The 25,579-nt window shown below is 49.2% G+C and overlaps 1 protein-coding gene across 1 annotated transcript; it reads left to right on the top strand.

The window, feature by feature from the left end:
- Positions 1–12,552: 12,552 nt before the first annotated feature.
- Positions 12,553–13,524, top strand: LOC306648582 (protein sprouty homolog 2-like; the record flags this gene model as incomplete). Its single annotated transcript, XM_079118743.1, has 1 exon — positions 12,553–13,524. The coding sequence occupies one exon, from the start codon at positions 12,553–12,555 to the stop codon at positions 13,522–13,524; it is 972 nt and encodes a 323-aa protein (XP_078974869.1).
- Positions 13,525–25,579: the final 12,055 nt, after the last annotated feature.

Below are 25,579 nucleotides of genomic sequence, written 5' to 3'. Positions count from 1 at the left end.
GCTCAAATTTCCAATATATCACCAAATTTAACTTAAAAGGGTGCAGCTGTGGTGTGGGTAGAGACGACAAGTATTATAGGGACAATGAATACACCATACAGTGATGGAGAGAGGAGTGTATAGGTCACAGCTTCCAACAGGTGAGGGAGAATAAATGTGTGTGCCTTCGCCTCCTCCTTTACCCTGACACCCAAGCTGAATGCTGTCATTTTAAGGGACAAGAGATGACACCTCTATAACTTGAAGGAAGGCGTTTCTCTGGGAAGGAGCACAGTGAGAAAAAGTTCCCCAGGTGTGCAGAGGCAAAGGTGGAAAGGACATGCCTTTGTTCAGCATCCGGCATGAACCCGGCTTTCTGCCTTGCTGCTCTGTGTCGTGAGTCCCTCCACCCACTCCCTGCCTGGTGAGGCGATTCTTCTCAGGCCCACGTGAGGACTATCTTGGGGAGCATCGAGGGGACTGTTGGGTGGTGACTCTGGCTCCAAGGCATGCTGACAACTCCTGTCAGGGATGCTTCGCAATCACTACCCTGGAGAATCCTCTGCCTTAAAGATGCCCGGGTGCCTCTTCAGGTGGCAAACATCCAGCACTTTGGTCCTAAGGTTTCCACTGAAGGGCTCTGTCTATTTATTTGCACACTTGTTGCTGATATCCATGACTCCACCCCTAACTGGAAAGGGTTGAATTCAGGAATTTTCCCTTCTGTGTCATTGTGCCCCTGAACCTAGAACAAATTATGGGAGGGGATCCAAGATGGTGGGCTAAAAGAAGGCTGCACTCCGAGTCAGTCTGTGGCTCGGGATCCAGGCAGCGGGAGTAGTGCTTCGCTGAGGGGTGGGCGAAAGAGGAATCTCACTAAAACTCAATACTGGACAGAGCGTCTTAGAGACTCAGAAATTTGGGTACATCCAACAAAGAAGAAAGGCCACGCTGGAGCCCAGCAGCGCAGCAGGGGAGGTGGCCCTGGTCCAGCCCAGAGGAAGAGAGAACACAGAGGAATATGATGGGCAGATTTGATTCGGAAAATCCTAAGGTCAGAAAATCAGACTGCCCTTACCTGACCCAGAGGCTTCACTGCGCGGTGGTGCTTGAAGAGTGCCCCACGTTCCCCAGCTGGCCTTGGAGACCTGAGGCAGAGCCACTGAGGTGGCCACACTGCCACTGCTACAGCGAGCCAGGAGGTCAGAGCGAGCACTGCTCAGCTCTCCCGGAAACTGCCTACCTGGGGCCTAGGGTGAACCTGGCAGAACGGAAGTGAAACAAGCACAGAGCATATTTTACTCGGGGAGATTCAAGTCAGAAAAGCAAAGGGGAGCTGCTCTCTTTCTTTGTGTCTGGTGGCTCACAAGACCAGCGGCAGTGGGCTGGGAATCTGAAGTCGCGCGAACACACTAGGGACTGAGCCTGAGAAGGCTGTGCTCATGGGCAGCCAGGGGGTAAAGGACTGGCTTCCCTACCTCGTGAGTAGAGTCCCTGGGAGCTCCTGAGCCCCAGACTCCCAGCAGAGCTCACCAACTGCCCGACCCTAGGGGTTGTTGATCTAATCTCTCCCGAGCAGTGACCACCCAACAAAGCCCCCAGACCTGATTAGGCCTAAGCCCCACCTGCCAAAACTCCACTCAGACTCTGCAGTGGCCCCGCCCTGGGCATGCACCCATCTGATCTGTGATTAAAAAAAAAAAATTTTAACTCCAGTGGACAGAACTTCCCATCCCATCCCACCTCATACTGCTGAAAAGGGAAGCTGAGACTTATTTTAAACAGCTTCAGGTTTGGGCTACTCCATGGGCAGCTTGGTGAGCAAACAAAAAGAGGAGTTGGTTCACCGCGCTGGTCCTTGCTCTTGCTCTTAGCACATAGCTCAGGAAGAAATGGAAGGAGTTAGCAGACAGTGACTATCCACTCTCACTGACTATTTTGACCACCTCAGTGGCAATGATTCCTTAATTTCTTATTAAAAACTCTTTATTTTTTGTTTTGTTTTGTTTTTGTTTGTTGCTTTTCATGTGTTTTTGCCACGCTAATGGTTCATGGACATACACAGGTGTACACATTTGTTTCTTTTTTTCTCATTTTTAGCAGTTTTAATGTAGTTATTTTTCCTTGCCTTGTCTTTTGAGGGTTAGGGTTTTTGATCAGTATATTTTGGTTTTGTTTTGTATTGTTTTTATTTGTCTGTTTCTCTTGTTTCTGTTTTCTTCTGCTAACAGCCAAATTCTATTGTTGTTTCTTTCACTCTCCCTGTACTTTGTTACTTCTATTTTTTTCCACCTTCCTTATACCATCACATGCTACATCTCTTCTGCATTCTCCCTGTTAATTTTTTAAATTGCAAACTCTTTTTTACCTTCCTATCACATTTTCTTTTCTCTTAATTAACTGTATTTCATCTTTGAGCGCTGATTGCCCCCATCATCAATGCTGTTGCAAGTATTAATGCATAGATGCATAGATGTATAGGTGACACCTATCATTTGCTTTAATACCAGATATAGTTCATGGTTACTTATTGTTTTTGCTGTTGCCAATTGCTGACCCCTACCATTTCTGTATTTTGTGCAATTTACTTTGTAGATGCCATAGTAGGAATCAAGTATTTAGTTTAATACTGTTTATTGTCTGTATTGGTGGCTGCTATTGTTTGTTTCCCCCTATTCTGTGAGGTGCTATACTACAAGTTCACAGGGTAGAAACTGCTGCTGAGCTACACTCAATCAAAAGACAGCACACCTTCCTCCACACACAAATTAATGACACTCAATCTTCAGTTATATTTTAATTCAAAGCACAGAAGAAACAAAAACCCAAATGAAAGACGAGGCCCCAAGTAGAAATGACTATGGTGGGCCCCCAGTTCCAGACTATGGACATCCATTGGTATAATAAAAACAGTCATAAATAACACAAAGGCTGTGGACACCACATCTATGAAGGAGTCTCAATAGATCACTCTGGGTCACTTTGGCAAATGAAGACTGTGCCCTAAAAAGGTCAACACATTAGAGCAGAAGACAAAACCCTTACAATAGATACGTAAAACACAACACAGGATACCAAGAAATATGAAAAAAACAAGTTAACACACACCTCCTAAAGTTCATAATTCACCAGTAAATGACCCAAAATATTGAAGTGTGTGAAATATCAGATAAGTAATTCAAAAGAATCATTATAAAAGTGATCAATGAATTCCAAAAGAACACAGTAAAACAACTGAATGAATTAAGGAAGTCAGTATAGGATATGAATGAGAAATTCAATAAGGAGTTAGAAATACTGAAAAGACCCAAACAGAAATCCTGGCAATGAATGATCCAATAAATCAAATGTTCAGTTGAAAGTAGATCATGCAGAAGACAGAATCTCAGAGCTGAAGACAAAGTGTCCAGCCTTGAACATTCAGACAAGATTAAAGAAAAGCAAGCAAGTCACCATTATCAGAATATATGAGAATTCTGGGACAACAAAACAAGGCCACATGTAAGAATCATTGCAATTGAGGAGGACTGTGAGATATAGGCTAATGGAATAGATAAACTCTTCAGGGAAATAGTTAAGAAATTTTTTTAAACTTTCAGAATGAGATGAACATCCAGATACAGGAGGCATTCAGAACCCCAAATAGACAAGACCAAAAAAGAACCTCTCCATGACACATTATAATTAAAATGCCTAACATGTGGAACAAGGATAGAGTTTTAAAAGCCTCAACATAAAAACATCAGGTAACATTTAGAAGCAAGTCTATCAGGATCACTTCTGATTTCTTAGCACAAACTCTACAAACCAGTAGGACTTGGAATGATGTGTTCCTAGTCCTGAAAGAAAGTAACTGTCAACCAAGACTGCTATAGCCAGCAGTTATCATTAAAAATCAAAGATGAAATAAAAACCTTACAAGATAAGCAGAAACTAAAAGAATTCATGACTACTAAACCAGCACTACAGAACTTACTTAAAGAAATACAGCACACAGAAGAAATAAAAAAATACCTACCTCAGATCTTGCAAAAGAATAAATCTCATTTGAAGAGTACCTGAGCAAATAAGAAACAGAACCAATATGAACATGATAAATAAATTGAAATGGCAGGAATTAATAAACATCTCTATAATAACATTGGATGTAGATGGTCTCAGCTCTTCAATTAAAAGACATAGGCTGGCAGAATGGCCTTAAAAACAAGACCCAACTATATGTTATTTACAAGGGATGCACCTTACAGGCAAATAAATCCACAGGCTGAAAGTGAAAGAATGGCAATTGATATACCATGCAAATGGAACCTCAAAACAAGCAGAAGTAGTTACTCTCAATCTCACAAAGCAGATTTCACATCAAAATTAATCAGAAGAGACAAATAAAGGTATTTCACATTGGTAAAGGGAATAATTCAACAAGATAATATAACAAAAATGAATATTTATGACCCAAAGGTGGGTGCAACTAATTACATAAAAGAGATACTAGTCAAATGGAAGCCTCAGCTAGAACCCAGTACAATAATACTGGGTGATTTCAACAGGTATCCATCACTATTACTTAGATCACCCAGACATAAACTCTGAAGGATATGGACTACAACAACCCCCAGGGAAAAACGGGAACAATTCCCAAGGAAAAGGAGAATAACAGCCTCCAGGGAGAAATGAGGACAATGGGTCCTGGGAGACAGAAGGAAAACAATGGGCTCTGGACTTTCACAACTGTTCCCGCTGACCACCCAACCAATACATTCCGCTATGATTAAGTCTCTATGATTAAGTCACACCAAACATTCTGTTATGTTTAAGTCTTCATGATTAACTCTCAGTAAACTCTATAAGACTCAGACCTCTATAGTTACCAGTTGATATTTCCTTTCCTGAAAATGTGCCATTCTGCTGCTTAATAAAGAAAGCATTGCTGATGCATTGAGGTCTCTCCCCATTTTGGTTACTTTTCCTTTCAAACTCAGGGAAGATTCTTTAGACCTGAAAAATATTATAAGTAAAATGGCATTAACAGACATCTAAAGAATATTTCATCCAAGAAGAGTTGAATGCACTTTATTCTCAGCAGCTCATGAAACCTTCTCCAAAATAGACCATATTTTAGGTAACAAACCAACTCTTAGCAAATACAAAAAAAAATTGATATTATTCCTTGTACCAAATCATAATGGAATAAAATTAGAAATGAACACCAAAAAGACGTACAGAAACTACAAAAACACATGAAGATTGAACAATATTCTTTTGGATGATGAATGGGTGATAGAAGAAATCAGGGGAGAATTTTAAAAATTCTTAGACTCAAATGAGAATAGTGATACAACATACCAGAACTTCTGGGATACTATGAAGGCAGTTCTAAGAGGAAAGTTACAGCTCTGAGTGCTTACATAAGAAAATCAGAAAGATCACAAACAAACAATCTAATGATGTATCTCAAGGATCTTGAAAAAGGAGAACAAACCAATTCCAAAACTAATAGAAGGAAGGAAATAATTAAGATAAGAGCTAAAATCAATGAACTTGATAATTTTAAAAAATACAAGGAATTGAAGAAACAAAGAATCAGTTCTTTAAAAAAAAAAGATTGAGAAACCTTTAGCCAAACTAACCAAAATAAAGAGAGAAAAACCAAATTATTAAAATTAAAGATTAAAAAAAGGAGAAATCACCACATACATCTCAGAAATCCAGCAGATCATGGGTCTATTTTGAAAACTTACAATCCAATAAATTGGAAAATATAGCATAAATGGACATTTCTAGAAAAATACAATCTGCCAAAACTGAATGAAGAGAACATAGGGAACCTAAACAAACCAATAATTTATAATGAGATACAAGCAGTAATAAAAAACTTTCCAACAAAGAAAAGCCTAGGATCAGATGGATTCTCAGGTGAATTCTACTAAACCTTTAAAGAAGAACTAATGCCAATATTCCTCAAATTATACCATGAAATAGAAAGGGATTGAACACTTCCAAATTCATTCTATGAAGCCAGTATCACACTCATACCATAACCAGATAAGCACACAACAAAAAAAAGAAGACTATAGACCAATATCCCTGCCTAATGAACTGAGATGCAAAAACTACTTAATAAATATTAGCAAATCATATTCAACAATACATTAAGAAGATTATACACCACAACCAAGTTGGTTTTATTCCAGGGATGCAAGGATGGCTTAATATATACAAAGCAATAAACGTAATTCATAACATAAACAGAATTAAGAACAAAAATGACTTTGTGTTCTCAATAGTTGCAGAGAAGGCCTTTGACAAAATTCAGCATCCATTCATGACAAAAACCCTGAAGAAACTAGGGATAGAAGGAATCTACATCAATATCATAAAGGCTATATATATTTTTTTTTAAAAAGTCAACCTCATAATAAATAAGGAAAAACTGAAAGCTTTTCCTTTAAAATCTTGGACAAGATGAGGATGTCCATTCTCCCCATTCCTGTTTAATATAGTACTAGAAATTCTAGCCAAAGCAATTAGGCAAGAATAGAAAAATAAAAGGGATAAAATGGGAAAGGAATAAGTGAAAATTGTCACTGTTTACAAATGATATGATCCTATATCTAGAAGATAAAAAAAAAAAAAAAAAAAAAAAAAAAAAAAACTCCACCAAAACACTGTTGGAGCTAATAAACAAATTTGGCATAGTAGCAGGTTACAAAATCAACAGACAAAAATCAGTAACTTTCCTATTTACCAACAATGAATCTACTCAGAAAGAAATCGGGAAAACAATTCCATTCACGATAACCTCAAAAAAATACCTATGGATGACTCTTCATTGAAGAAAGACATTGAAGACCTCAGAAGATAGAAAGGCCTCCCATGTTCATGGATAGGCAAAATGAATATTGTTAAAATGGTCATACTAACAAAAGCAATATACAGATTCAATGCAATCCCCATCAAAATACCAATGACATTCTTCAGAGAACTAGCAAGAAGAGTCCTAAAGTTCATTTGGAAGAATAAAAGACCCAGAATAGCCAAAGCACTTTTAGGCTAAAAAAGCAATGCTGGAAGCATCCCAATACCTAACTTCAAAGTACACCACAGAGCTCTAGTAACAAAAAATGCATGGTACTGGCATAAAAACAGACACATACACCAATGATACAGAACGGAGGACACAAAGACACACACATATAGGGTCATCCGTTCTTGACAAAGGTGCCAAAAACATACATTGGAGAAAGGATAAACTTCTTAACAAATGGTGCTCAAAAAACTGGTTGTCTGTAGTAGAAGACTGAAACTAAACCCTTCTCTCTCGCTCTGCACAAAAATAAACTCAAAATGAATCAAAGACTTCAGAATTAGATCAGAAATTATGCAAATCCTAGAAGAAGATGTAAGGTCAACATTCCAGTATATAAGCACAGACAATGGCTTTCTCAACAGGATCCCTAAAGTTCAGGAAATAATGTCAAGAGTTAATAAATGGGACAGCATCAAATTAAAAAGCTTCTGCACAATAAAGGAAATAATCAGGAATGTGAAGAGAGAACCTACAGAATGGGAAAAATCTTTGCTAGCTACTCTTCTGATAGAGGGTTAATATCTGGACTATACAAAGAGCTCAAAATCTTTACACCAAAATCTCAACCCAATTAATAAGTGAGTAAATGAATTAAATAGATACTTCTCAAGAGAAGAAATACAAATGGACAACAAATATATGAAAGAATGTTCAATGTTGTTAGCAATCAGGGACATGCAAATCAAAACTACACTGAGATTCATCTCATACCAGTCAGAACGGCAGTCATCGGGAACAAAAATAAATGCTGGAGAGGATGAGGGGAAAGGCACACTATTACAAGGTTGGTGGGACTGCGAATTAGTACGACCACTAAGGAAATCAGCATGGAGGCTCCTCAAAAGGCCAGGCATGGAACCCCGTATGACCCAGCTGTACCACTCCTTGGTGTTTATCCTGAAGAATTACAGTCATCTTACTGCAGTGACACTACACTCCCATGTCATAGCGGCACAACTCACAATAGCTGAACTATGGAACCAGCCTAGGTGTCCTTCAGTGGATGAGTAGACGAAGAAAATGTGACAAATATACAATTGGAGTTTCATTCAGCCATAAAGAAGAATAAAATTATGTCATTTGCAGGGAAATGGATGGAACTAGACACCATCATGTTAAGTGACGTAAGTCAAACTCAGAAGGTCAAAGGTCCATGTTTTCTCTCAGTGCAGACACTAAAGAGTGAAAAGGAAAAGGTGGGGTGGAGCTCCTAAAAATCACAGGAGATCAGTAGAGAAAAGGGACCCTGTGGGGGGGGGGAGTACGGGGGAGTGATATTGACCAGATTGTATTGTTACATTGTGTGCATCTACAAATATGCAACAACAAATCCCCTCAACATGTGCAACTATGATGCGCCAATTAAAAAAAAATTAAGGGACAAACATAAAAAAAGATTCTGGGAATAGATAGCAAGCCTCTGTGGAATTCACGAGTAAATGAATGAGGGATGGAGCTTGCCTGTTTCTTTTATATTTCATCTGTATCTGCACTTTGCTGTGAATATTATTTTAAATATCTGTCCTTATTTTACAAGAGATTTTACTTCTTGATAGTCATCCTAAGGAAATAATCTTACAGGTGTGCGAAGATGTATGTACAATAAGGTTTAAAAAGATACTTTATTGTAGTAAAAAAAGGAAATAATGTAAATATCCACAAATCAGGAGTTAATTACATGCTCCATGCACATAGCTCAGTGCCTCGGAATGGCCCAGGGTTTGAAGAATCAGCCAAGTCCGGGTGACCGAGGAGGAAGCGCGGCAGGGCTGCGTGCAGGAGCCTCGGCCTGGACGCGTGGCGAGTGCGCTCAGCACGCCTGCAGATCCGTGGCGAAGGCAAGGGCTAGTCTGCTAACGGAGTCGGGGGTTTCTTTGAGTTTTTAGTTTTCCAGGGTCTTTTATTTCTCCGAAACTATTGAACAAAGTTCGTCGCAACTGGAGAAGGGACCACAGCTGCGTCTCGTGGGCGCCTAGCAGTTCCGCGCCGGTGCGCGGCACCCCGCACGGCCCTGGGCTCTCCCGCGCCTCTGCGGGAAGCCTCTGTACTTACCCCGCAAAGGCTCACGATGGCCAGGGCTGCGCCCGCACCAGGGGCGCGGACTGAACCGTGGCCTTGAGCGACTCCTGAGGTCTACACAGCACCAGCCCCAGGCGGCGGGCGGCGGCGTGCACGAGTTAAAACTCACACAACCGAGCACCCAGAGTTGGTTTTATGTGTGTGAATTTTAAAATTAAAAGTCGAATTAGTTCACCTCGACGGAGTGACTGGACGAAGCCCTGCGCTCGCCCACATGTCGTTGAGAGGAAGGAAAAAGAGAAGACTTCTGCTCGACCGTGCCTCGCGAACTCAGCACGGAGGCCAGATGGGTAAGTGGGCGGCGGCAGAGGCAGGAGTAAGGTCCCCAAACTCCAGGGAGACGTGCCCGGCAGGCGGCCCACTTCCTGGGCGTTCCAGAGGCGGGCACGCCGGGGCGAGACCCCTCACCGGCGGAGGGCAGGTCCGCGCTGCCGCTCTCGCTGATTTGAATGCGGTGCACGCAGGAGAGCTACACTTGACTCGCCCGGCTGCTTTAGATCCTCCTAGTCCGGGGACTCCTGGAGGACACAGCCTGTGGACCCTGCTCACGTCTGGGGCTCAGTCTGCAGCCAGTTCACAGATGCTCCAAAGTGTGTGCTGAATTAAACGGATCAACTAAAGAAACAAAGAACAAATCTATGCCTGAACAGACTGGTGAACTAAGGACGATTACAGACGAATGAATGGACCAAGCCACCAACCAACATACGGAGGAATCAAGAAGTGAAAGGCCGGACCCTCCAGGTCCATCAATCCACAAAGCAGGCGGCTGCTGCGTGGGGGACGCACGTGCGGAGGAAAGTCCAGAGCGCAGGACAGGCTCCACCCAGGAGCACAGAGCTCTCGCTGACTTTGAAGAGCCCGATCTTGCTGAGGTAACACTGCCCCTTTCTGGACGTCCACCTCCAGCTGGAGTTTCAGACAGAGGGACAGCCAGACGGCACAGCGTTATACAAAGCGGAGAAAGAGCTAGCATCTGTTGAATGAGCACCATGTCTATTACCAATAATCTAGAAATCCAAACTAAGGCCATGATTCTTACATTTTGACATCTCAGAATCCCTTTCTACTTTTAAAAACTATTGAGTATACCAATAGATTCTGTTCAAATGGTTTATATGCATGATATTTCCTCATTATAAATTGACATGAAGAAAAGGTTTTCATTTGTAACTTAAACCTATAACAAACTCTAATGTATGAAGACAACACACTTTTATGGATAACAGTTATGATTTCCAGACAAAAATAATAATAAAAGTGGTTGATGTTGGTTTACAATTTGAGGATCCCTGTAATTTTTCCTCAATAGAAGAAATGGATTTGCTTTTCTGTCTTAATTTGAACACTCACAACATCACACACAGATATACTGAAAAGCAAAAAAGACAAGATCTTAATGCTCTTAAGGAAAAAGTTTCAGAACCTGTGGATTTGCTGAAAGATCTTGCTTACCCAAGGGATCCTTAAACTGAATTTTGGAATTGACTGGGCTAGAAGCATAAATAATACACATGAAATTCCAAGTGCAGACTGTCTGAATGCACAAATGAGAGATGGTAAAAGAATCTCAGGGCCAGGCACAGTGGTGCATGCCTGTAATCCCAGCGGCTCAGGAGGCTGAGGTTGGAGGATCAGGATCACAGGTTCTAGGCCAGCCTGAGCAAGTTAGCAAGACCCTAAGCAGCTTAGTGAGACTGTCATCATCATCATCATCATCATCATCAAAAGTTTGGGGTGTGGCTCAGTAGTAAGATGTCCCTGGGTTCAATCCCTGCCACCAAGAAAAGAAAAAAGAAAGAATCTCAGGCACAGGCCCTTCCCAGTCTGACTCTGCAGCTTGCTGGGCTGAGGCAGGCCCCTCCCCCCCCCCTCCCCACTCTCTTTCCTGGTGACTCATCTCCAGGGACCCAGTGTTGCTTGGCAACAGACCAGCTCCTGCATCCCCCTTCCAGGGAGGACCTGCCGCACCCTTGTTCCACCCACAGCTGCAGCTGCCTGCAAGGTGGCTGCACACCAAGAGCCAGAGAGCCACGCTCCACAGCTGGCACGGGAACTGCCAGCCCTGTGGCTCCAGCTCCACCTCAGGTCTCTCCACGTGCCCTTTGCGTGTCTTTGTGAAGCAGGTTGTCAGTGGCTGCTGTGAAGAAAAGCAGGCACCGCATGCAGTCCGCATGTGAAGGCATGGGGGGTGGCATGCTCCACCAGGTGCCAGGGTTTGAGGAGTGCAGCAGCACCTGTGTGCACACAGCCCTTGTCCAGTTACTGCCATCACTGAACAATGAAGTAGCTTCCTTTACATGTGGCACAGCAGCTCCCCGCCGAGTGCACACCCCCAAAACTGCAAGCACATATTGAAGACACGTGTGGGCTCTCCTGCTCACAGCAGGCAAAGCAGGAACATCCCAGTGTCCATTGAGAGCCAAACCAACAACGGGTAACCAAAATGTGGCATTGACCCTTGGTGGAAGGTACTCGGCTATGGGGAAGCACCTCGGCCACCTGCTATGCATGGGCACACCTTGGGCAGGTGAAATCAAGCACGGGGCCAGCTGCGGTGTTTGTTTCACGGAAGCTTCACGAACTGACCCAACCCACAGACAGACACAAAGTGGAGTGGTGGGTTCCAGGGGTCGGGAAGGGGAAGGAGTGCCGAGGCTGGTGGTCCAGACTGTCGGCTCCATGGTATGAACCGGTTCTGTGGGTGGAAGGCGCTGGTGACCTCAAAACAGCGTGAAAGCAGTTAATGTCAAGGAACCGTGCACTGAAAATGAATGAAGCATAGTCATGCCCAACATGCCCTGACTTAAATATCAAAGTGTAGAATTTGCAAGACTGTGTATAACAATCAACACAAGTAAACATTCCTTAACATAGTAAATGTATGTTGTGTGTATTTTATCGGAATTAAAACGTAAGCTGGAGTTGCGCGCCGCAGCGCGAGCAGAAGAGAGGGGCCAGCGGAGCGCGCAGCGCCGGCCCCCCACGCCCGCCCGGCCCCGCGCCCCCGCGCCGCCTCTGCTCAGACGCGAACGGGCCGCACGACTTGGTGATCTGGCTTTAGATTCTCTGTAAGGCCGTTTCTTTTCTCATTGGCTAATCTGACAGGAAAGGGGATTTGCCGTTGGCGCTTCGGCCTCTTGTTCATTGAGAAAAAGAGGAAATAACTCGGCGTGCGCTTCTGGAAGGGGTGTAGTCTCCAGCTCTGAACACCGGAGTGTTCGTCGGCGGGGGACTCGGCTCCGAATTTCTCTCTCGATTTTTCTCCGCGATTGTTGGGAAGTTGAACTGAAGCAGAGTTTGCAAAGAAGGGGGAAAGTTTGCTTCAGGACTGGACTTATTTGTACATCTCTGAAAGAAAATTCAAGGGAGAGGGGCTGATGCAAAGCCGCGCTCAAGGAGTTCAGATGTGTTCTAAGTCTACTGCGGTGACCGCATTTCCACGGCCGGATGGAGGCCAGCGTGGCCACGGGTCTCAGCCCTTGCTACAGGCGCCGGGTGACAGTGGCAGGCAGCGCGGGGAGCCCGACCCTAGAGACGCACTCTCCCCGCAGGTACTCGGCTTGTCTCTGGACCAAACCAGAGCCATCCGAAACACCAATGAGTACACGGAGGGACCGACTGCGGCCCCCAAACCTGGACTCAAGCCTGCTTCTCGCCCCGCCGCCGGGCACAAACCCGAGCGGCTCCGCGGGCTGCCCGAGCGCCGCCCGCCTCCCAGGCTCCAGCACGCGCAGGGTCGTCCTTCTACGCGAGCGCCTGGACCCAGGTCCACCCGCACGGTCAGCTCGGGGCCTCGAAGCGGTCCGCGGGCGAGCGCCGGCAGCGGCTCCTCTGAACTGAGACCGCTGGGACCGTCCTTCTCCTCTGGTCCAGCTGCTGACGGGACCGTCCGGGTGCAGCCCCGATCCGAGCTCGGGCCAGGTGAGCTTAAGCCGCTGGGTGAGGAAGAGTCGGGCCTGCACGCCCACAGGTGCGCGGACTGTGGCAAGTGCAAGTGTCGGGAGTGCACCCGCCCGCGGGCCCTGCCGTCGCGCTGGATCTGCCGCCAGCGGTGCCTCTGCTCGGCGCAGGCCGTGGTCGACTACGCCAGCTGCGTGTGCTGCGTGAAGGGGCTCTTCTACCACTGCTCCGACGACGACGAGGACACCTGCGCCGACCGCCCCTGCGCCTGCGGCCAGGCCCGCTGCTGTGCGCGGTGGTCGGCCATGGGCGTCCTGTCCCTCTTTTTGCCTTGTTTATGGTGTTATCTTCCAGCCAAGGGTTGCCTGAAATTGTGCCAGGGGTGTTATGACCGGGCTAACAGGCCTGGATGCCGTTGTAAAAACTCAAACACAGTTTGCTGCAAAGTTCCCCCTGTCCCCCCGCAGGCACGCTGAAAACCCGAGGTAGCTTGATTAATCAGGAAGATCACAGTACTTAGGATCGTTCTTCTTCTTCTTCTTTTTTTTTTTTTTTAAGACATATGCAACCAACTAAGCGGTTGTAATCTTGGCACTGTTCGTAGAGGGTTGGGATAGTCTTTGCTGTTTGCGGTGACCTGTTTTTTGTCCGCGTGCCATTTTAACTGATGTGCTTGTTAGAACTCAGCTAGTGGAGCTCGAAGTTAAGGGATGTAGAACTTGGGTGACCCACATATCGCATAAGTTAAAGCAACAGACGCTCCTAAGCAGTTTTTGTTTGTGAATAGTCCCTGCAAAATTTGTAACTTAGCAAACGACTTTTTTCCCATTGTTTTCTCCAGAGATAATGTGCTGTATTTTTGTGTATACAATAAAATTGGCAACTGTGAAAAACAAGTGCCGTACTACATGGCAGCCACAAAAGATTATACTAATATGTTGTACATTCGGAAGAACGCGAATCGATCAGCATGTTTTTAGATTGTGTTTTTGCCTTATAGGAAGCCTTTATTGGAAGACTCTGATTTCCCTTTGGACTTCATGTATATTGTAGTTACAGTAAAATTAAACCTTTATTTTCTTACTTTTTCAACATGTTCAGTGTAACTAACATTTATTTGAAGTTTTATTATTTTATAAAAAAGAATATTTAAGAGGCATCTTACAAATGCTGACCCTTTCACGAGGCTATGATAGTCTCTGCAGACCAGGGGCTGTAGACACACATGTTCAATAGAAAACAGAAAATCGATTAATGTTTGAGGCTGAGGATGTGGCTTGGTGGTTAAGCATCCCGGGTTCAACCCTCAATACCAAAAAAAAAGAAAGAAAGAAAAAGAAAATATTTTAATTTTGATATTAAAAATAAAAAATAAAACGGCAAGCTAAAGAATGTTAACGCAAGGCCTATTACCTCTCCCGCTAGGCAACAATGCCATCTAGTGCCGTGCCCTAGTAAAACAAGATCAAAGCCCCGCAGAAAGTGCCAACCGCCTGGTGGCAGATGAAAGGGACCTACGGCGGGACTCAGGGCTGCTGTGGGCACTCGCTCGCAGGCCTGGTGCGCGGTTTTGCTGGGGGACGCTGGCTTCAGTGGGCAGTAGGACTTGGAGGGGTCCGTGTGACACGGGAGTCCCTCAGTCGTGGTGTGGACACAGCTTTGCAGAGAGTGCAGGCTGGATTTCACACCGGCTCATTTCCCTGGCCGCGTCGGAGCGCAGGACCAAATGAGCACCGCCATCCTGCGGCCCTAGCGGCAAGACCGGTCCCGGGTGACTATCTTATTAGGGGATGGCGGGACTCAGAGCAGGTCCGGGCCGCCTGGCCCTGAGCCCACACCCGCGTCACCAACCCCATCCTGACCACCCCGGGAGGTCCCTGGCATGTCCAGCAGGCACTCCGGGAAGCAGGCCTCCCCACTTGGGTTTGGGCACTCATCCTGCGCACAGTCCTAAGCAGGCTGATGGGGACAGAGAACGTGGCCTGAGCCTTCAGAAGCCCACAGGTCTGGGGGTTTCGGCGGAAGGGACCAGTCTGTGTCGCGCCTGCTGCTTCCCTGTCCCGCACTGCACCCAGCCTGTGCTGGCGGCTCTGCTCCCGCCTGGCTGTGCCGCTGTACACAGTGACTCTCCTCCGTCCCTCCCGCCACCCCCTCAATGGGTCGCGAGATCGCCGGGTGTTCCGTCCTCGGGTGCTCAGTCCTCGTCCTGATGCCAATCCAAGAACAGTGACACCGTTTTGAGAAAAAGGAAATAAAGGTTTATTGCTTTGCTAGCGAAGGAGCAGCACAGGGAGTCCTGTCCAGAGGCTGGGATTCTGCCCATCAGAATCCCAGCTGGCTTTGAAAGAGGCTTTGAAAGAGGTGACTCAAAAACTACACTGCAGGTGTGCCCTGGCAGGGGTGCCAGGATTCCCTGGCGGTGTGTTAAGATCCACTGGTTAATTTGGAGAGTCATTTCCCATTTCTTCTAGGGACATACCCCCGCTGTGGAGGGCAGATAACCCTGGGCAATCTTGCTCTGGGCCCCCAGGTTAGGGAGGGAGGGAGAAGAAGAGGAAAGAGAAACTGGTCCCTTTCAAAATAAGCAGCAAGGGCCCCTTCAGAGGGGACGTGGACACTGCTGCAGCCTGCCTCCCTGAGCCCCTGCGCACCGTCCCGGCTGCTCTCCAGCACCCTGGCTTTCCCAGGCCAGCGGAGGGGTGTGCAGATCTTAGATCCGGGCCTCGGGCCGGCCGCCCAGTGCGTGAGCAGCAGGCAGGGGCGGTGCGTCGGCAGAGGCTCCCGGGCTCTCCGGGAACTCACAGCACAGGGAAGAAGGGCAACTGAACAATCGGTCAGACCTCTGTGGGGCAGGACAGAACTGCGCCTACTCCGACCTGAAAGGGGTCTGTTTTAACAACTAGGCACGCGCTCATTGAAGACGTTTTCACACACAAAAAGTGGCTTTCTGTTCTTACTGACCTCCATCTGCTCATATCCATAAATTATATTTGCTGCAGCAATGCAAAAGCCTCCCAGCTGCTGTACGCGGTCACCTCCCTGTGGGCTGCCTTCTCACCTGCCTCAGGCCCCGTCCTCGGGTGCGATGAGGCCCAGGACACTGGCCCAGTACTGAGTGAGACCCCAGGGTCCTGGTGACTGGAGCCCAAGTGCAAGTGCACAGAAGCCCCTTCAATGGCCTCAGCTCGGGAGGCAGCCTGCAAGTGGACAGGAGTGAGGTCCAGGCATCTCCCCAGGCAGAGGATCAGTGAGAAGTGGCAAAGTGTCACAGCGACCTGGCACTGTGCGGGAGAAACCCTGAATGTCTGTATCCTTCCACCCGGAGAAGCATAGGCAAGGACAGAACCTAAGATGGCTGCCTTCAAACGGTTCATCTCAGGAGGACTTTCTACCCCTGAAAACCACCCAGCACCCCTCCAGGACGTTTCTTCACCCGGTTCATATCCACAAATATCATATTAAAGTAAAGCTGAATGTTAAACTTAAAAAAAAAAAACCCACCATGTGTCATGGTTGTATTTGCTACACAAAGACCAGTGGCTAGGGTGGCATGTTTGACATTTTTGCAAATCTCTTGATGTCCTCCATCGCAGGGAACAGCTGTATTCGAATTCATCTAGGCGTCTAACTCAAACACTTGCAATGTGCCATTCTTCAGAAAAGCTGGGGAGGAGGAGGGTAAATGACACCTTTGTACTCTTAGCAAAATAGTTTGGAAGTGTGTGGACCCCTTAGGAGGGTCTTGGTTCCCTCCAGGGAGCCTTGAACTACATTTCGGGAGCTACTGGTCTAACAGGCATGCGAACGATAATGAGACCCTGAGTGGAGGCCATCTGAATGCACAACGGGCAGTGACTGGGTAGAGGACCTGGGTGCAGGCCCTTCCCCGTCTGGCTCTGCAGCTGGCTGGGCGAGGCAGGCCCCTCCCCCGCCCCTCCCCACTCTCTTTCCTGGTGACTCATCTCCAGGGACCCAGTGTTGCCTGGCAACAGACCAGCTCCTGCACCCCCCTTCCAGGGAGGACCTGCCGCACCCTTGTTCCACCCACAGCTGCAGCTGCCTGCAAGGTGGCTGCACACCTGGAGCCAGCCAGCCACGCTCCACAGCTGGCGCGGGAACCGCCCGCCCTGGGGCTCCAGCTCCACCTCAGGTCTCTCCACCTCTCTGTTTCCCTCTCCATCTTTCAATGTAGCCTGATATTTTCAGGAAGGCTGTTTATCGAGCGACCGGGCACTACTCTATTCCCCCGGGGAAACAAGACCCTGAGCTTGGCAATGGTCAGCGCAGTACACCCAGGGAACTCAGGCTCCCAGAACGCACAGCAGATTCCCCTTGAATGCAGGGATCATGTACACACTCGGCGCCTGCTCTGTCCCCCACACTGTCCTCATCACTGGCACGTGCTAAGTGACTGTTGAGTGACAGAAGAAACACATGGCCAGGCTTTGTGTGGCAGTACCGCCATCCATCGGCACTTGAAGACTTCTTCTCTCTTTGTTTATAGAGCAGTGAAGCTTGGCCTCGCTTTGCACCCTAGACGGTCTCGGTGGAAACCGGCCACCTCCCCTACCTTCCAGTGAGGCCTTCACGGTCTCCTCTCCTGCCCGTGGACAGCCTTAGTCACGGGCTTACGCGGAGACTATTCACCTGCCTAAAGCGCTGGTGGGACAGCCCAACACCCGGGAGTTCAAGGACTAGGGGGAGCAGACAGTGATGTCACCAACAGAGATGGGGACGGGAGGACTAGAACAATTACCACGACAGCACTGTTTCCACAATTGTGGATACAGAGGTTCGGGGGAAATTTCACAGGAAGGTGAAACATGATTCTCTCCGATCCTCCTTTACCCAAATAATTAAGGTTTTTTCATAGTTACTGTACAAGTAATTTAAAATAGAAACGTGCCACAATCTATTGTATCAAGCTCTTTTCCATCTCGGGCCTCACCTCAAAGGTGCAGAAAGTGGGGCTCAGAGGGACTGAGCTGGATATTTTTAATTTTAAGAACTTTAAAAAGTAAGGAATCTATTATATCTTAGCATAATATATACCGTATGAAAACTGTGTTTTCCAAATATTAATTATGAATAAAGATATCCAACATTTTTGCAAATCCCTTCAATGTCCTCCTAGGTAGAGGACAGCTGAATTCTCACACCTGCTTCTTAAATTCAGCACTTGCATGTGATGTCATGCAGAAAAAATGAGAAGAAATAGACCAGTAAAATCTAAACATTCTTAGATTTTGATTTGGAACCCCTAGGCCTCCTGAAAGGGCCTTGAGTCCCTCCAGGGAGCCAGGAACTGCACTTGGGAACTAGGGGCCTAACGTAGATGAACAATAGAAATGATTGTGAACAGCAGGCAACAGAGCAAGCAGCAGGAACACGCCAGGGCCAGGAGAGTGAGCCCACGGGCCAAGGCCAGGGGAGTGAGCCCACAAGCCACCCGCTGTGCCGACCCCACATGCTTTCTCTTAAAGCAGCCCGGCCTGGTTTGCATCAATCGGACAGGTTGCATTCCCCAGCAGGCTACCTGTTACCTGCAGGAGAAGTACATGAGCTACCCTGGGGTGGCGGTACAGACCAAGTTCCAGAACTCAGGGATGTAAGGATGTTTGCTCCTGACCTCAAAATCTGTAAGAACAGGTCCAATCGGAACCAGTCAGCATGGGCCAAAGGGACCCAGAGTTGCCTGGAGCCTTACCACATGCAGTGGAGACTTGAAAGTCTGATATCCTTCTGCTGTCCGTTAAAAGTCAAGAGCGAGACTCTGGAAACTTCCCTGGGACTCCAGTGCAACTGGAGGGCAAGAGGGGCATTCCCTCTTCTCTGAGACCCGCTCTCTCCCTGGAGAGTGTCCCCTTTTCTCCTTTTCCTATGCCTCCTAATGAACTTTGCTACTTTTGTTTTTCTACTCAGTCTAGAGTCTCGCTTGGAATCCTCTCAAACAAGAACCAGAATCCAGTAGGGTCCCCTGCAGCTGCCCTGGTCTCCATCCGGGGCTCCACCAGTTCATCTCCTCTGTGACAAATACACGATGAGGAGGTGCCAATCAAAGACTCTCAGGCACAGACCCTTCCCCCTCCTTCCTCTCTGCTGGGCGAGGCAGGCCCCTCCTCCTCCCCTCCCCACTCTCTTTCCTGGTGACTCATCTCCAGGGACCCAGTGTTGCCTAGCAACAGACCAGCTCCTGCACCCCCCTTCCAGGGAGGACCTGCTGCACCCATGTTCCACCCACAGCTGCAGCTGCCTGCAAGGTGGCTGCACACCTAGAGCCAGCCAGCCACGCTAAACAGCTGGCACGGGAACTGCCAGCCCTGTGGCTCCAGCTCCACCTCAGGTCTCTCCACGTGCCCTTTGCGTGTCTTTGTGAAGCAGGTTGTCAGTGGCTGCTGTGAAGAAAAGCAGGCACCGCATGAAGGTCCGTGTGCCAGAGGAAATGAGAATCTGGTTCCAAGGAGTGAGAGGCTGCAGGGGGCCCAGCAGGCGCATGCGACCGACCCTCTACCAAGTAACTGTCGTTCCTGAACAATGAAAAAATACTATTATTTCTTTTTGAAAGAAAGAAGGAACCACCACACATCCATGCCCTCATGGTCACTATCCAAATAAGTAAGTAGGTAAATAGAGAAAATAACAATGCCAGCAGGAATTAGACAAAGGTGGTGGAGCTCTGTACAGCGTGGGAGGGAGTATGCCACCACGCATTGACTGCGGAAAGTTGTGTGGAAGTCCTGGCACCTTTCACACAGTGCAGCAATGCCAAGGGAGGACATCTACCCCGAAGAACTTCGGCCTCCAAGGGATAGTGCACACCGTGTTCACGGCAGCAAGGCTCAGGTCTCAGCAAGGGGAGGCAGCCCAGACCCTGGGCAGGTGACGGCCTTGCAGAGGAGACAAGCCTACACACGCTGCGGCAAGGAGGAGGAGCCGAGCCTTCCCGCCACCCAGCAAGCCTTCGAGAGAACCCCACACACTGCCTCTTATGTGAGCAACCTGGGGTGTCAGAGTCAGCCGGGACGGGGTAGGGAGTCTGTGATGTGTGTTGCTCAGCTCTGCAAGACTAAAGAGCACGGCAGGCAACGGGGGTGCCTGTGGGCCCACAGGGGTGCAGTGTTGCCCACGTACCCTCAAACAGTTAAAACGGCGAGTACCGAGTTAAACAGGCAACGTAAACTCCAAAGCCCATGTTCGAGGGTTACTGCTAGTGAAGAGGTGACTCCTAGGTATGTGCATTCTGCCAAGGCGGAGTTCCTGGACAGCGATTTTCTGGGCCGAGCTGTTATTCCTTACCCCGCAGTGCCATCTAGCAGTGACAGAGGCACTTGGCGAGATCGCAGCCTGGCCTCTGAAGCCCAAGCAAAACAGGACAACGTGTTTTCAACTGGAATGCTGCAAGCTTTTCTTTATCGTTGAATAAGATTTTCCCCGAGGGGCAATGAACCCATGCTTGGCTCTGGTGGTCAGTGCATGAGGGTGGCCATCCCACAGCCCTGGTGTGGACGTGGACATGAGGTCCAACCAGATCCCACACCCTGCTCTTCTCCCTGAGGTAGGGTAGAGGAAATCAAAGAAACAGGTAGGAAGGAGACATAAAGGAAGGAAGTTCCTCATTGGCTGCCATGACTCATGCTTGTCAAGCCCAAATTTCTGGGAAATCTGTTAATTTTTTTTTTTTTTTTTTTTTTTTTTTGTACCAGGGATTGAACCCAGGAGTTCTTAACTACTGAGCCATCTCCTCAGCTCTTTTTTTATATTTTAGAGACGATCTCCATGAGTTGCTTAGGGCCTCACTAAGTTGCTGAGGCTGGCTTTGAATTTGTGATTCTCCTGCCTCAGGTTCCCAGCTGCTGGGATTACAGGCCTGTGCTGCCACACCCGGCTATAAATCTTAAAGTTAACCATACATTTGCCCATTTATAAAAATCACCCTGTGCACTGTTAATAATCCCACCAATAAACAGATTAAGCAAAGAGAGATCTGATATTTTGAGAACCCATATATAATTCAGGGGACTTTGCAATGTTTTCTATCAAATAATGGAGACCACATCCACCTGAGGATCCTGAGATGTCCAGAGTGAGGTCCTCCCACACTTTCCCGTGCCCCACAAGTTCCTCTGGAAGAGCCAGGAACCCCAACATGAGTCTGTCTTGAGACGGACCAAGTCCTCCCTGAATGTGTCTCTAGGGACATATGCTGAAATTCTTTTTCTATCACGGATGCTAAGGATCCTGTGGTCCTAAGACCAGTTCCCGCCTCTTTCCAGGAACTCCTCAGGACCCTCCTCCTGAGGCATCTCTTCCCCATGATGCTTGCACAGGTGCTCTAGTGGACAGTAAAGTGAGCACAGCCATCCCCAGCGGCCCCAGCTGTGGTGAGCTGGGTCCTGAGCATCTGTGTTTTAGAGGGGACCACCGGGCTCACAGCAGGTTTCTAAGTTATCTGGCCCTGAGCCCAGGCCTGCATGCCTGGCCCAGTCCTGTCCCTGAGCTCCAAGGGAGGTGTCCTGGGCTCCTCCAGAGGAGGTACTCCAGGGTTGCCCTCCTTCTCAGTCCTTGTGGTTGGGCATGGGGGTTTGGACTGCCCTCATTAGGTGCCAACGGGCCTGCATGTAGTTTGTTAGTGGAGCTCTCTCCAGAAGTCTCCTTCAATGCCCCCAACCCCCACCCAGAGATGTGCAGATACACCTGGATGATCAAGGCCTCCCAATGTGCCAGTCAAGATGTCAAGCCCAATAGTTAAGCAGATGGGAAGCAAAGACCATGTTCTAGGTTAGCCAAGAGGAGGGGCTTCCCAAGCCCAGGTGGACCACGTGGGGAAGTTTGGCCAAGGCCAGGACCTAAAGTGATGTGGTGTATCCTGACCTAGTTGCTTAGCCATTTTGTTAAAATAGCTCTGCTTTATTTTTTTTCAGTAATATCTTAGGGGGGTTAAGTACAGGGTGTCCCCTTTTTTTAATCTGAAAATGCCACTTTGAGGGGGGGTCTTGGGGACTGAACTCGGGAGCACTCCCCCACTGAGCCACATCCCCAACCCTTTTTATTTTTATCTTGAGACAACGTCTTGCTAAGTTGCTGAGGCTGGCCTGGAACTTGTGAAACTCCTGCCTCGGCCTCCTGGGTCGCTGGGATTAGAGGCGTGCGCCAACGCGCCCGGAAGGAAAGGGTCACATCCTCTCCACGAGCCATCACGCCCGTGTCACAGGTGTGGCTAGATAACCCGCCCGGGACACAGCTGGTGGCGGCTGGGCGCAGCATTTAAACCCAGGACCTAGCCACCGCAAGGGCGCGGCCTGGACACCAGGCGGCCCCGCACTCATCCCCTCAACCGGCGGGTGGTGACGGGGAGCCGCGGGGAGGGCAGCCAGACGCCAGCGAGGGCTCTGGACAGCGCGGGCGCGGTCCCACGTCGTCAAGATGACCCTCTGCCCCTCCGCGCCGCGCACCTGGGCTCGGGAAACGCGCGGGGGAGACGCAGCGACGGCGCGTCCCAGGGCCTCCCACAGCGCAGCTCCGGCCGCGCCTGGGCGCCTCCCGCGCGGTCAGCCCCGGGCCCTGTGAAGGCGGGTGCCAGCGGCGTCAGCGCTTTCCGGGCAGCAGTGCCCGCGATGCTACGCAGCCTGGCGCGCTGACGGATCCCCGCGGGGCAAATGCGGGTCGGCCTGTGCGGGTGGCTGAGAGCAGTTAGCTCCAGCTCGGTTTAGGCTCGCCTAATGCACGCACTCGCCGCCCTCTCTCATTCCTTCCCCCCTTCCCTCCTTCCTTCCTTCCTTTCTTCCCTCCTCCCCTCCTCCACTCCCTCCTTCCTTCCCTCCTTCTTTTCCCTCTTCCTTCCTTTCCTTCCCTTCCCTTCTTCCCTCCTCCTTCTCTTCCTTCCATTCTTCCTTCTTTCCTTCCTTCCCTCCCTTCTTCCTTTCCCTCCCTCCTTTCCTTCCCTTCTTCCCTACCTTCCTTTCTCCCTTTCCCTCCTTCCTCCCATCCTTCCCTCCTTCCTTTCCCTCTTCCTTCCTTCTAGCTTTCCTTCCCCTCCCTTTTCCCTTCCTTTCCTTTCCTTCCCACCTTCCTTTCCTTCCCTTTCTTTCCTCCTTTCGCTCCTTCCTTTCATTTCTTCCCTTCTTCCCTTCTTCCCTCCCTCCCTTCCTCCCTCCTCCCTCCTCCCTCCTCCCTCCCTCCCTTCCATGGCCGTCTGGGAGTTGTAGTTTTGACCACCCAGACACGACCAGTCAGTTGATTGGTGCGCAGGCGTGCGCGCAGGGCCTTCTGGGAGTCGTAGGCTTTGCGCTCGGGCCGCATCTGTGCTTATGCGCAGGCGCAAGCCGCACCGGGTCCACTTGGTCGCGTGTGCAGCGGCCTAGGCCTTGGCCTCTGCTCTGCTGAGGGAAGTGGGGTCCCCAGGATCTGCGAGGGCCAGGAAAGGCTGCAGACCAAGGAGCAGCTGACCGGACTCCGTCCGGCTCTGCGGGAGCCGCCAGAGGCCTGTGGTGGTGGTCCCAGTAGGGGGCCGCCGCTGTTATGTGCGCATGCGCGAAAGCGTGCGCGGCTGCTGGTTCACGTTCTGAGCCCCGGCGTGCACCCCTGCAGGTGTGACTGTGTGTGACAGTGCGAGCTCATCCCCACGCATCCTTGTTTACACCTGCTAACTCCAGTGAAGTGACCTGTCTGCAGGTGAAACAGGGTGTGTACCTTAGCATGTGTGCTTGCATTTGGGCATCTCTGCATATCGCCTCGGCACACATAGTCACACGGGTGTGTGGCTCACTGGGCGCGTATGGAACTCGCCCTCCAGGGTGCGAGGTGTAGAATCCCCCGTCTGTGTGTCCGAGTATGCTTGCTAGCACGACGCTAGGTGGCCCAGTGTGCCTGTGTCACTCTGTACAAAGAGGGTGTCACTGTGTGTTTGTGAGACACAGGGCAGGCACGCAATGTTGTGTGTGATCTGCACATGACGAAGACCATACCCACGTTGACCATGCCCACCAGGCACGACTGTGCCTGTGGCCAGGTGTGCTCCTGTGGGTAGTTTCCCAGTACGTGACCTGCCTGTGTGAAGAGGATGGCATATGCAACCTTGATTCCTGAGTGTACCTGTTCACATGGGATGGCAACCTGTAGCCACCTGTGCCCCAAGTCCCATGAGCAGGCATAGGTGCTGCAGGTGCCTGTGGGGACCCATGTGTTCCTGCATGTCTGTGTACATGCATGTGATATAACTAGCCCCTGGGTTATGATTATATGTGACTGTGAACATAATGTATGTGCCTATCTGTGATGTGAAGTGAAAAAAATTTGGTCATTGTCCCCAGTTCCTGGCATAGAGCTTCTAAAACTGTATTTCCTTAGTGATGGGGTAAGAGCAGCATCTTCCATTATTCACAATGCTGAAACCCCTTTCAACCAGCCCTGTGTTTATGCTAATAAGTTGACTCTTGGTGGGCCTCTGGGTGGCCTCTGGTGGAAGCCCACTGCCAAGGACCCACCCTGATTGAAGCGTTACGACCTTCATCTCCATCCCCCAATCACATGCACACACAGGGGCTGGAGGTTGAGGTCATCACCAGTGGCCAAGGGTGGAATCAGTCCCATCTACATGGTGAAACCTCCGTAGAACCCCTAAAGGTCAGGGTTTGGTGAGCTTCAGGTTGGTGGACACAGGGTGGCACACCAGCAGACAATGTGGACGCTTATGTCCCACCCAGTGTCCTCTGCCCTATGCATCTTCCACTAGGCTGTTCCTGAGCCAGATCCCTTACAGTAAACAGTGACAGTAGGCAGAGTACTTCTGAGTCCCACCGTCTGACCAGGCAGACTGTCCGCCCCAAGCAGGGCTTGTGGGAAGCCTTGCCACTGCTCCCCGCACCTTATGGGGTTGGCTCGTGTGCCTGCAGCCAGAGGGGCCTGAAGAACTGGTTTTGGTGTGGGGAAGACTCCCTGTGAGTTTCCTCTACCACGCTGAGCATGTCTGTGTCCCCGTCTCGGGCTCCTGCTGCAGGTTCACCCAACCGCTCACCATCCTCACATCCTCACTGGCCACCTGTGTCTGCCCCAGCCTCTACCTTCATGGTCCCCGTTTCTTTCTCCTGCAGATGCCAGCTGGACCCACTGAGGCATAGAAGCCACAAGAAGGGCCACACCTGTAGTGATAGAACCTGGTGCTCCTGGGACCTTGAGGTGGGCACTACTGCCTGCTTTGGAGCCCCATGTGCCAGTGGGGCCTGGGGGTGGCCTGTGGAGCTGGCATGGGCACTGGGACCCGCCCTGCCCAGCCCCCACCACAGGGCCTTGCTGCTGCGCATACAGGGTCCTGCACTCTGACCCTCACCCCTGCCAAACGCCATCTCCTGTTTTATAGCTTGATTGCTCTGCTCCAGCACACCCCCCACCCCATACGTGGTAGGCCCACATCAGGAGCTTAGCACTGAGGTCCTCTCCGCCCGGACGTTCACTCCACTCTCCCCAGCCCCAGAGTCTCCCGTCAGAAGACTGCTCAGTGTGCCCCAGCTGGGGAAGGGCATTCCAGGCACAGCA

The sequence above is a fragment of the Sciurus vulgaris genome (genome assembly GCF_902686455.1).
Source record: "Sciurus vulgaris genome assembly, chromosome: 17".
NCBI lineage: Eukaryota > Metazoa > Chordata > Mammalia > Rodentia > Sciuridae > Sciurus > Sciurus vulgaris.
Note: the sequence above shows the minus strand (reverse complement) of the source record. Positions and strands in the feature narration are given on the sequence as shown.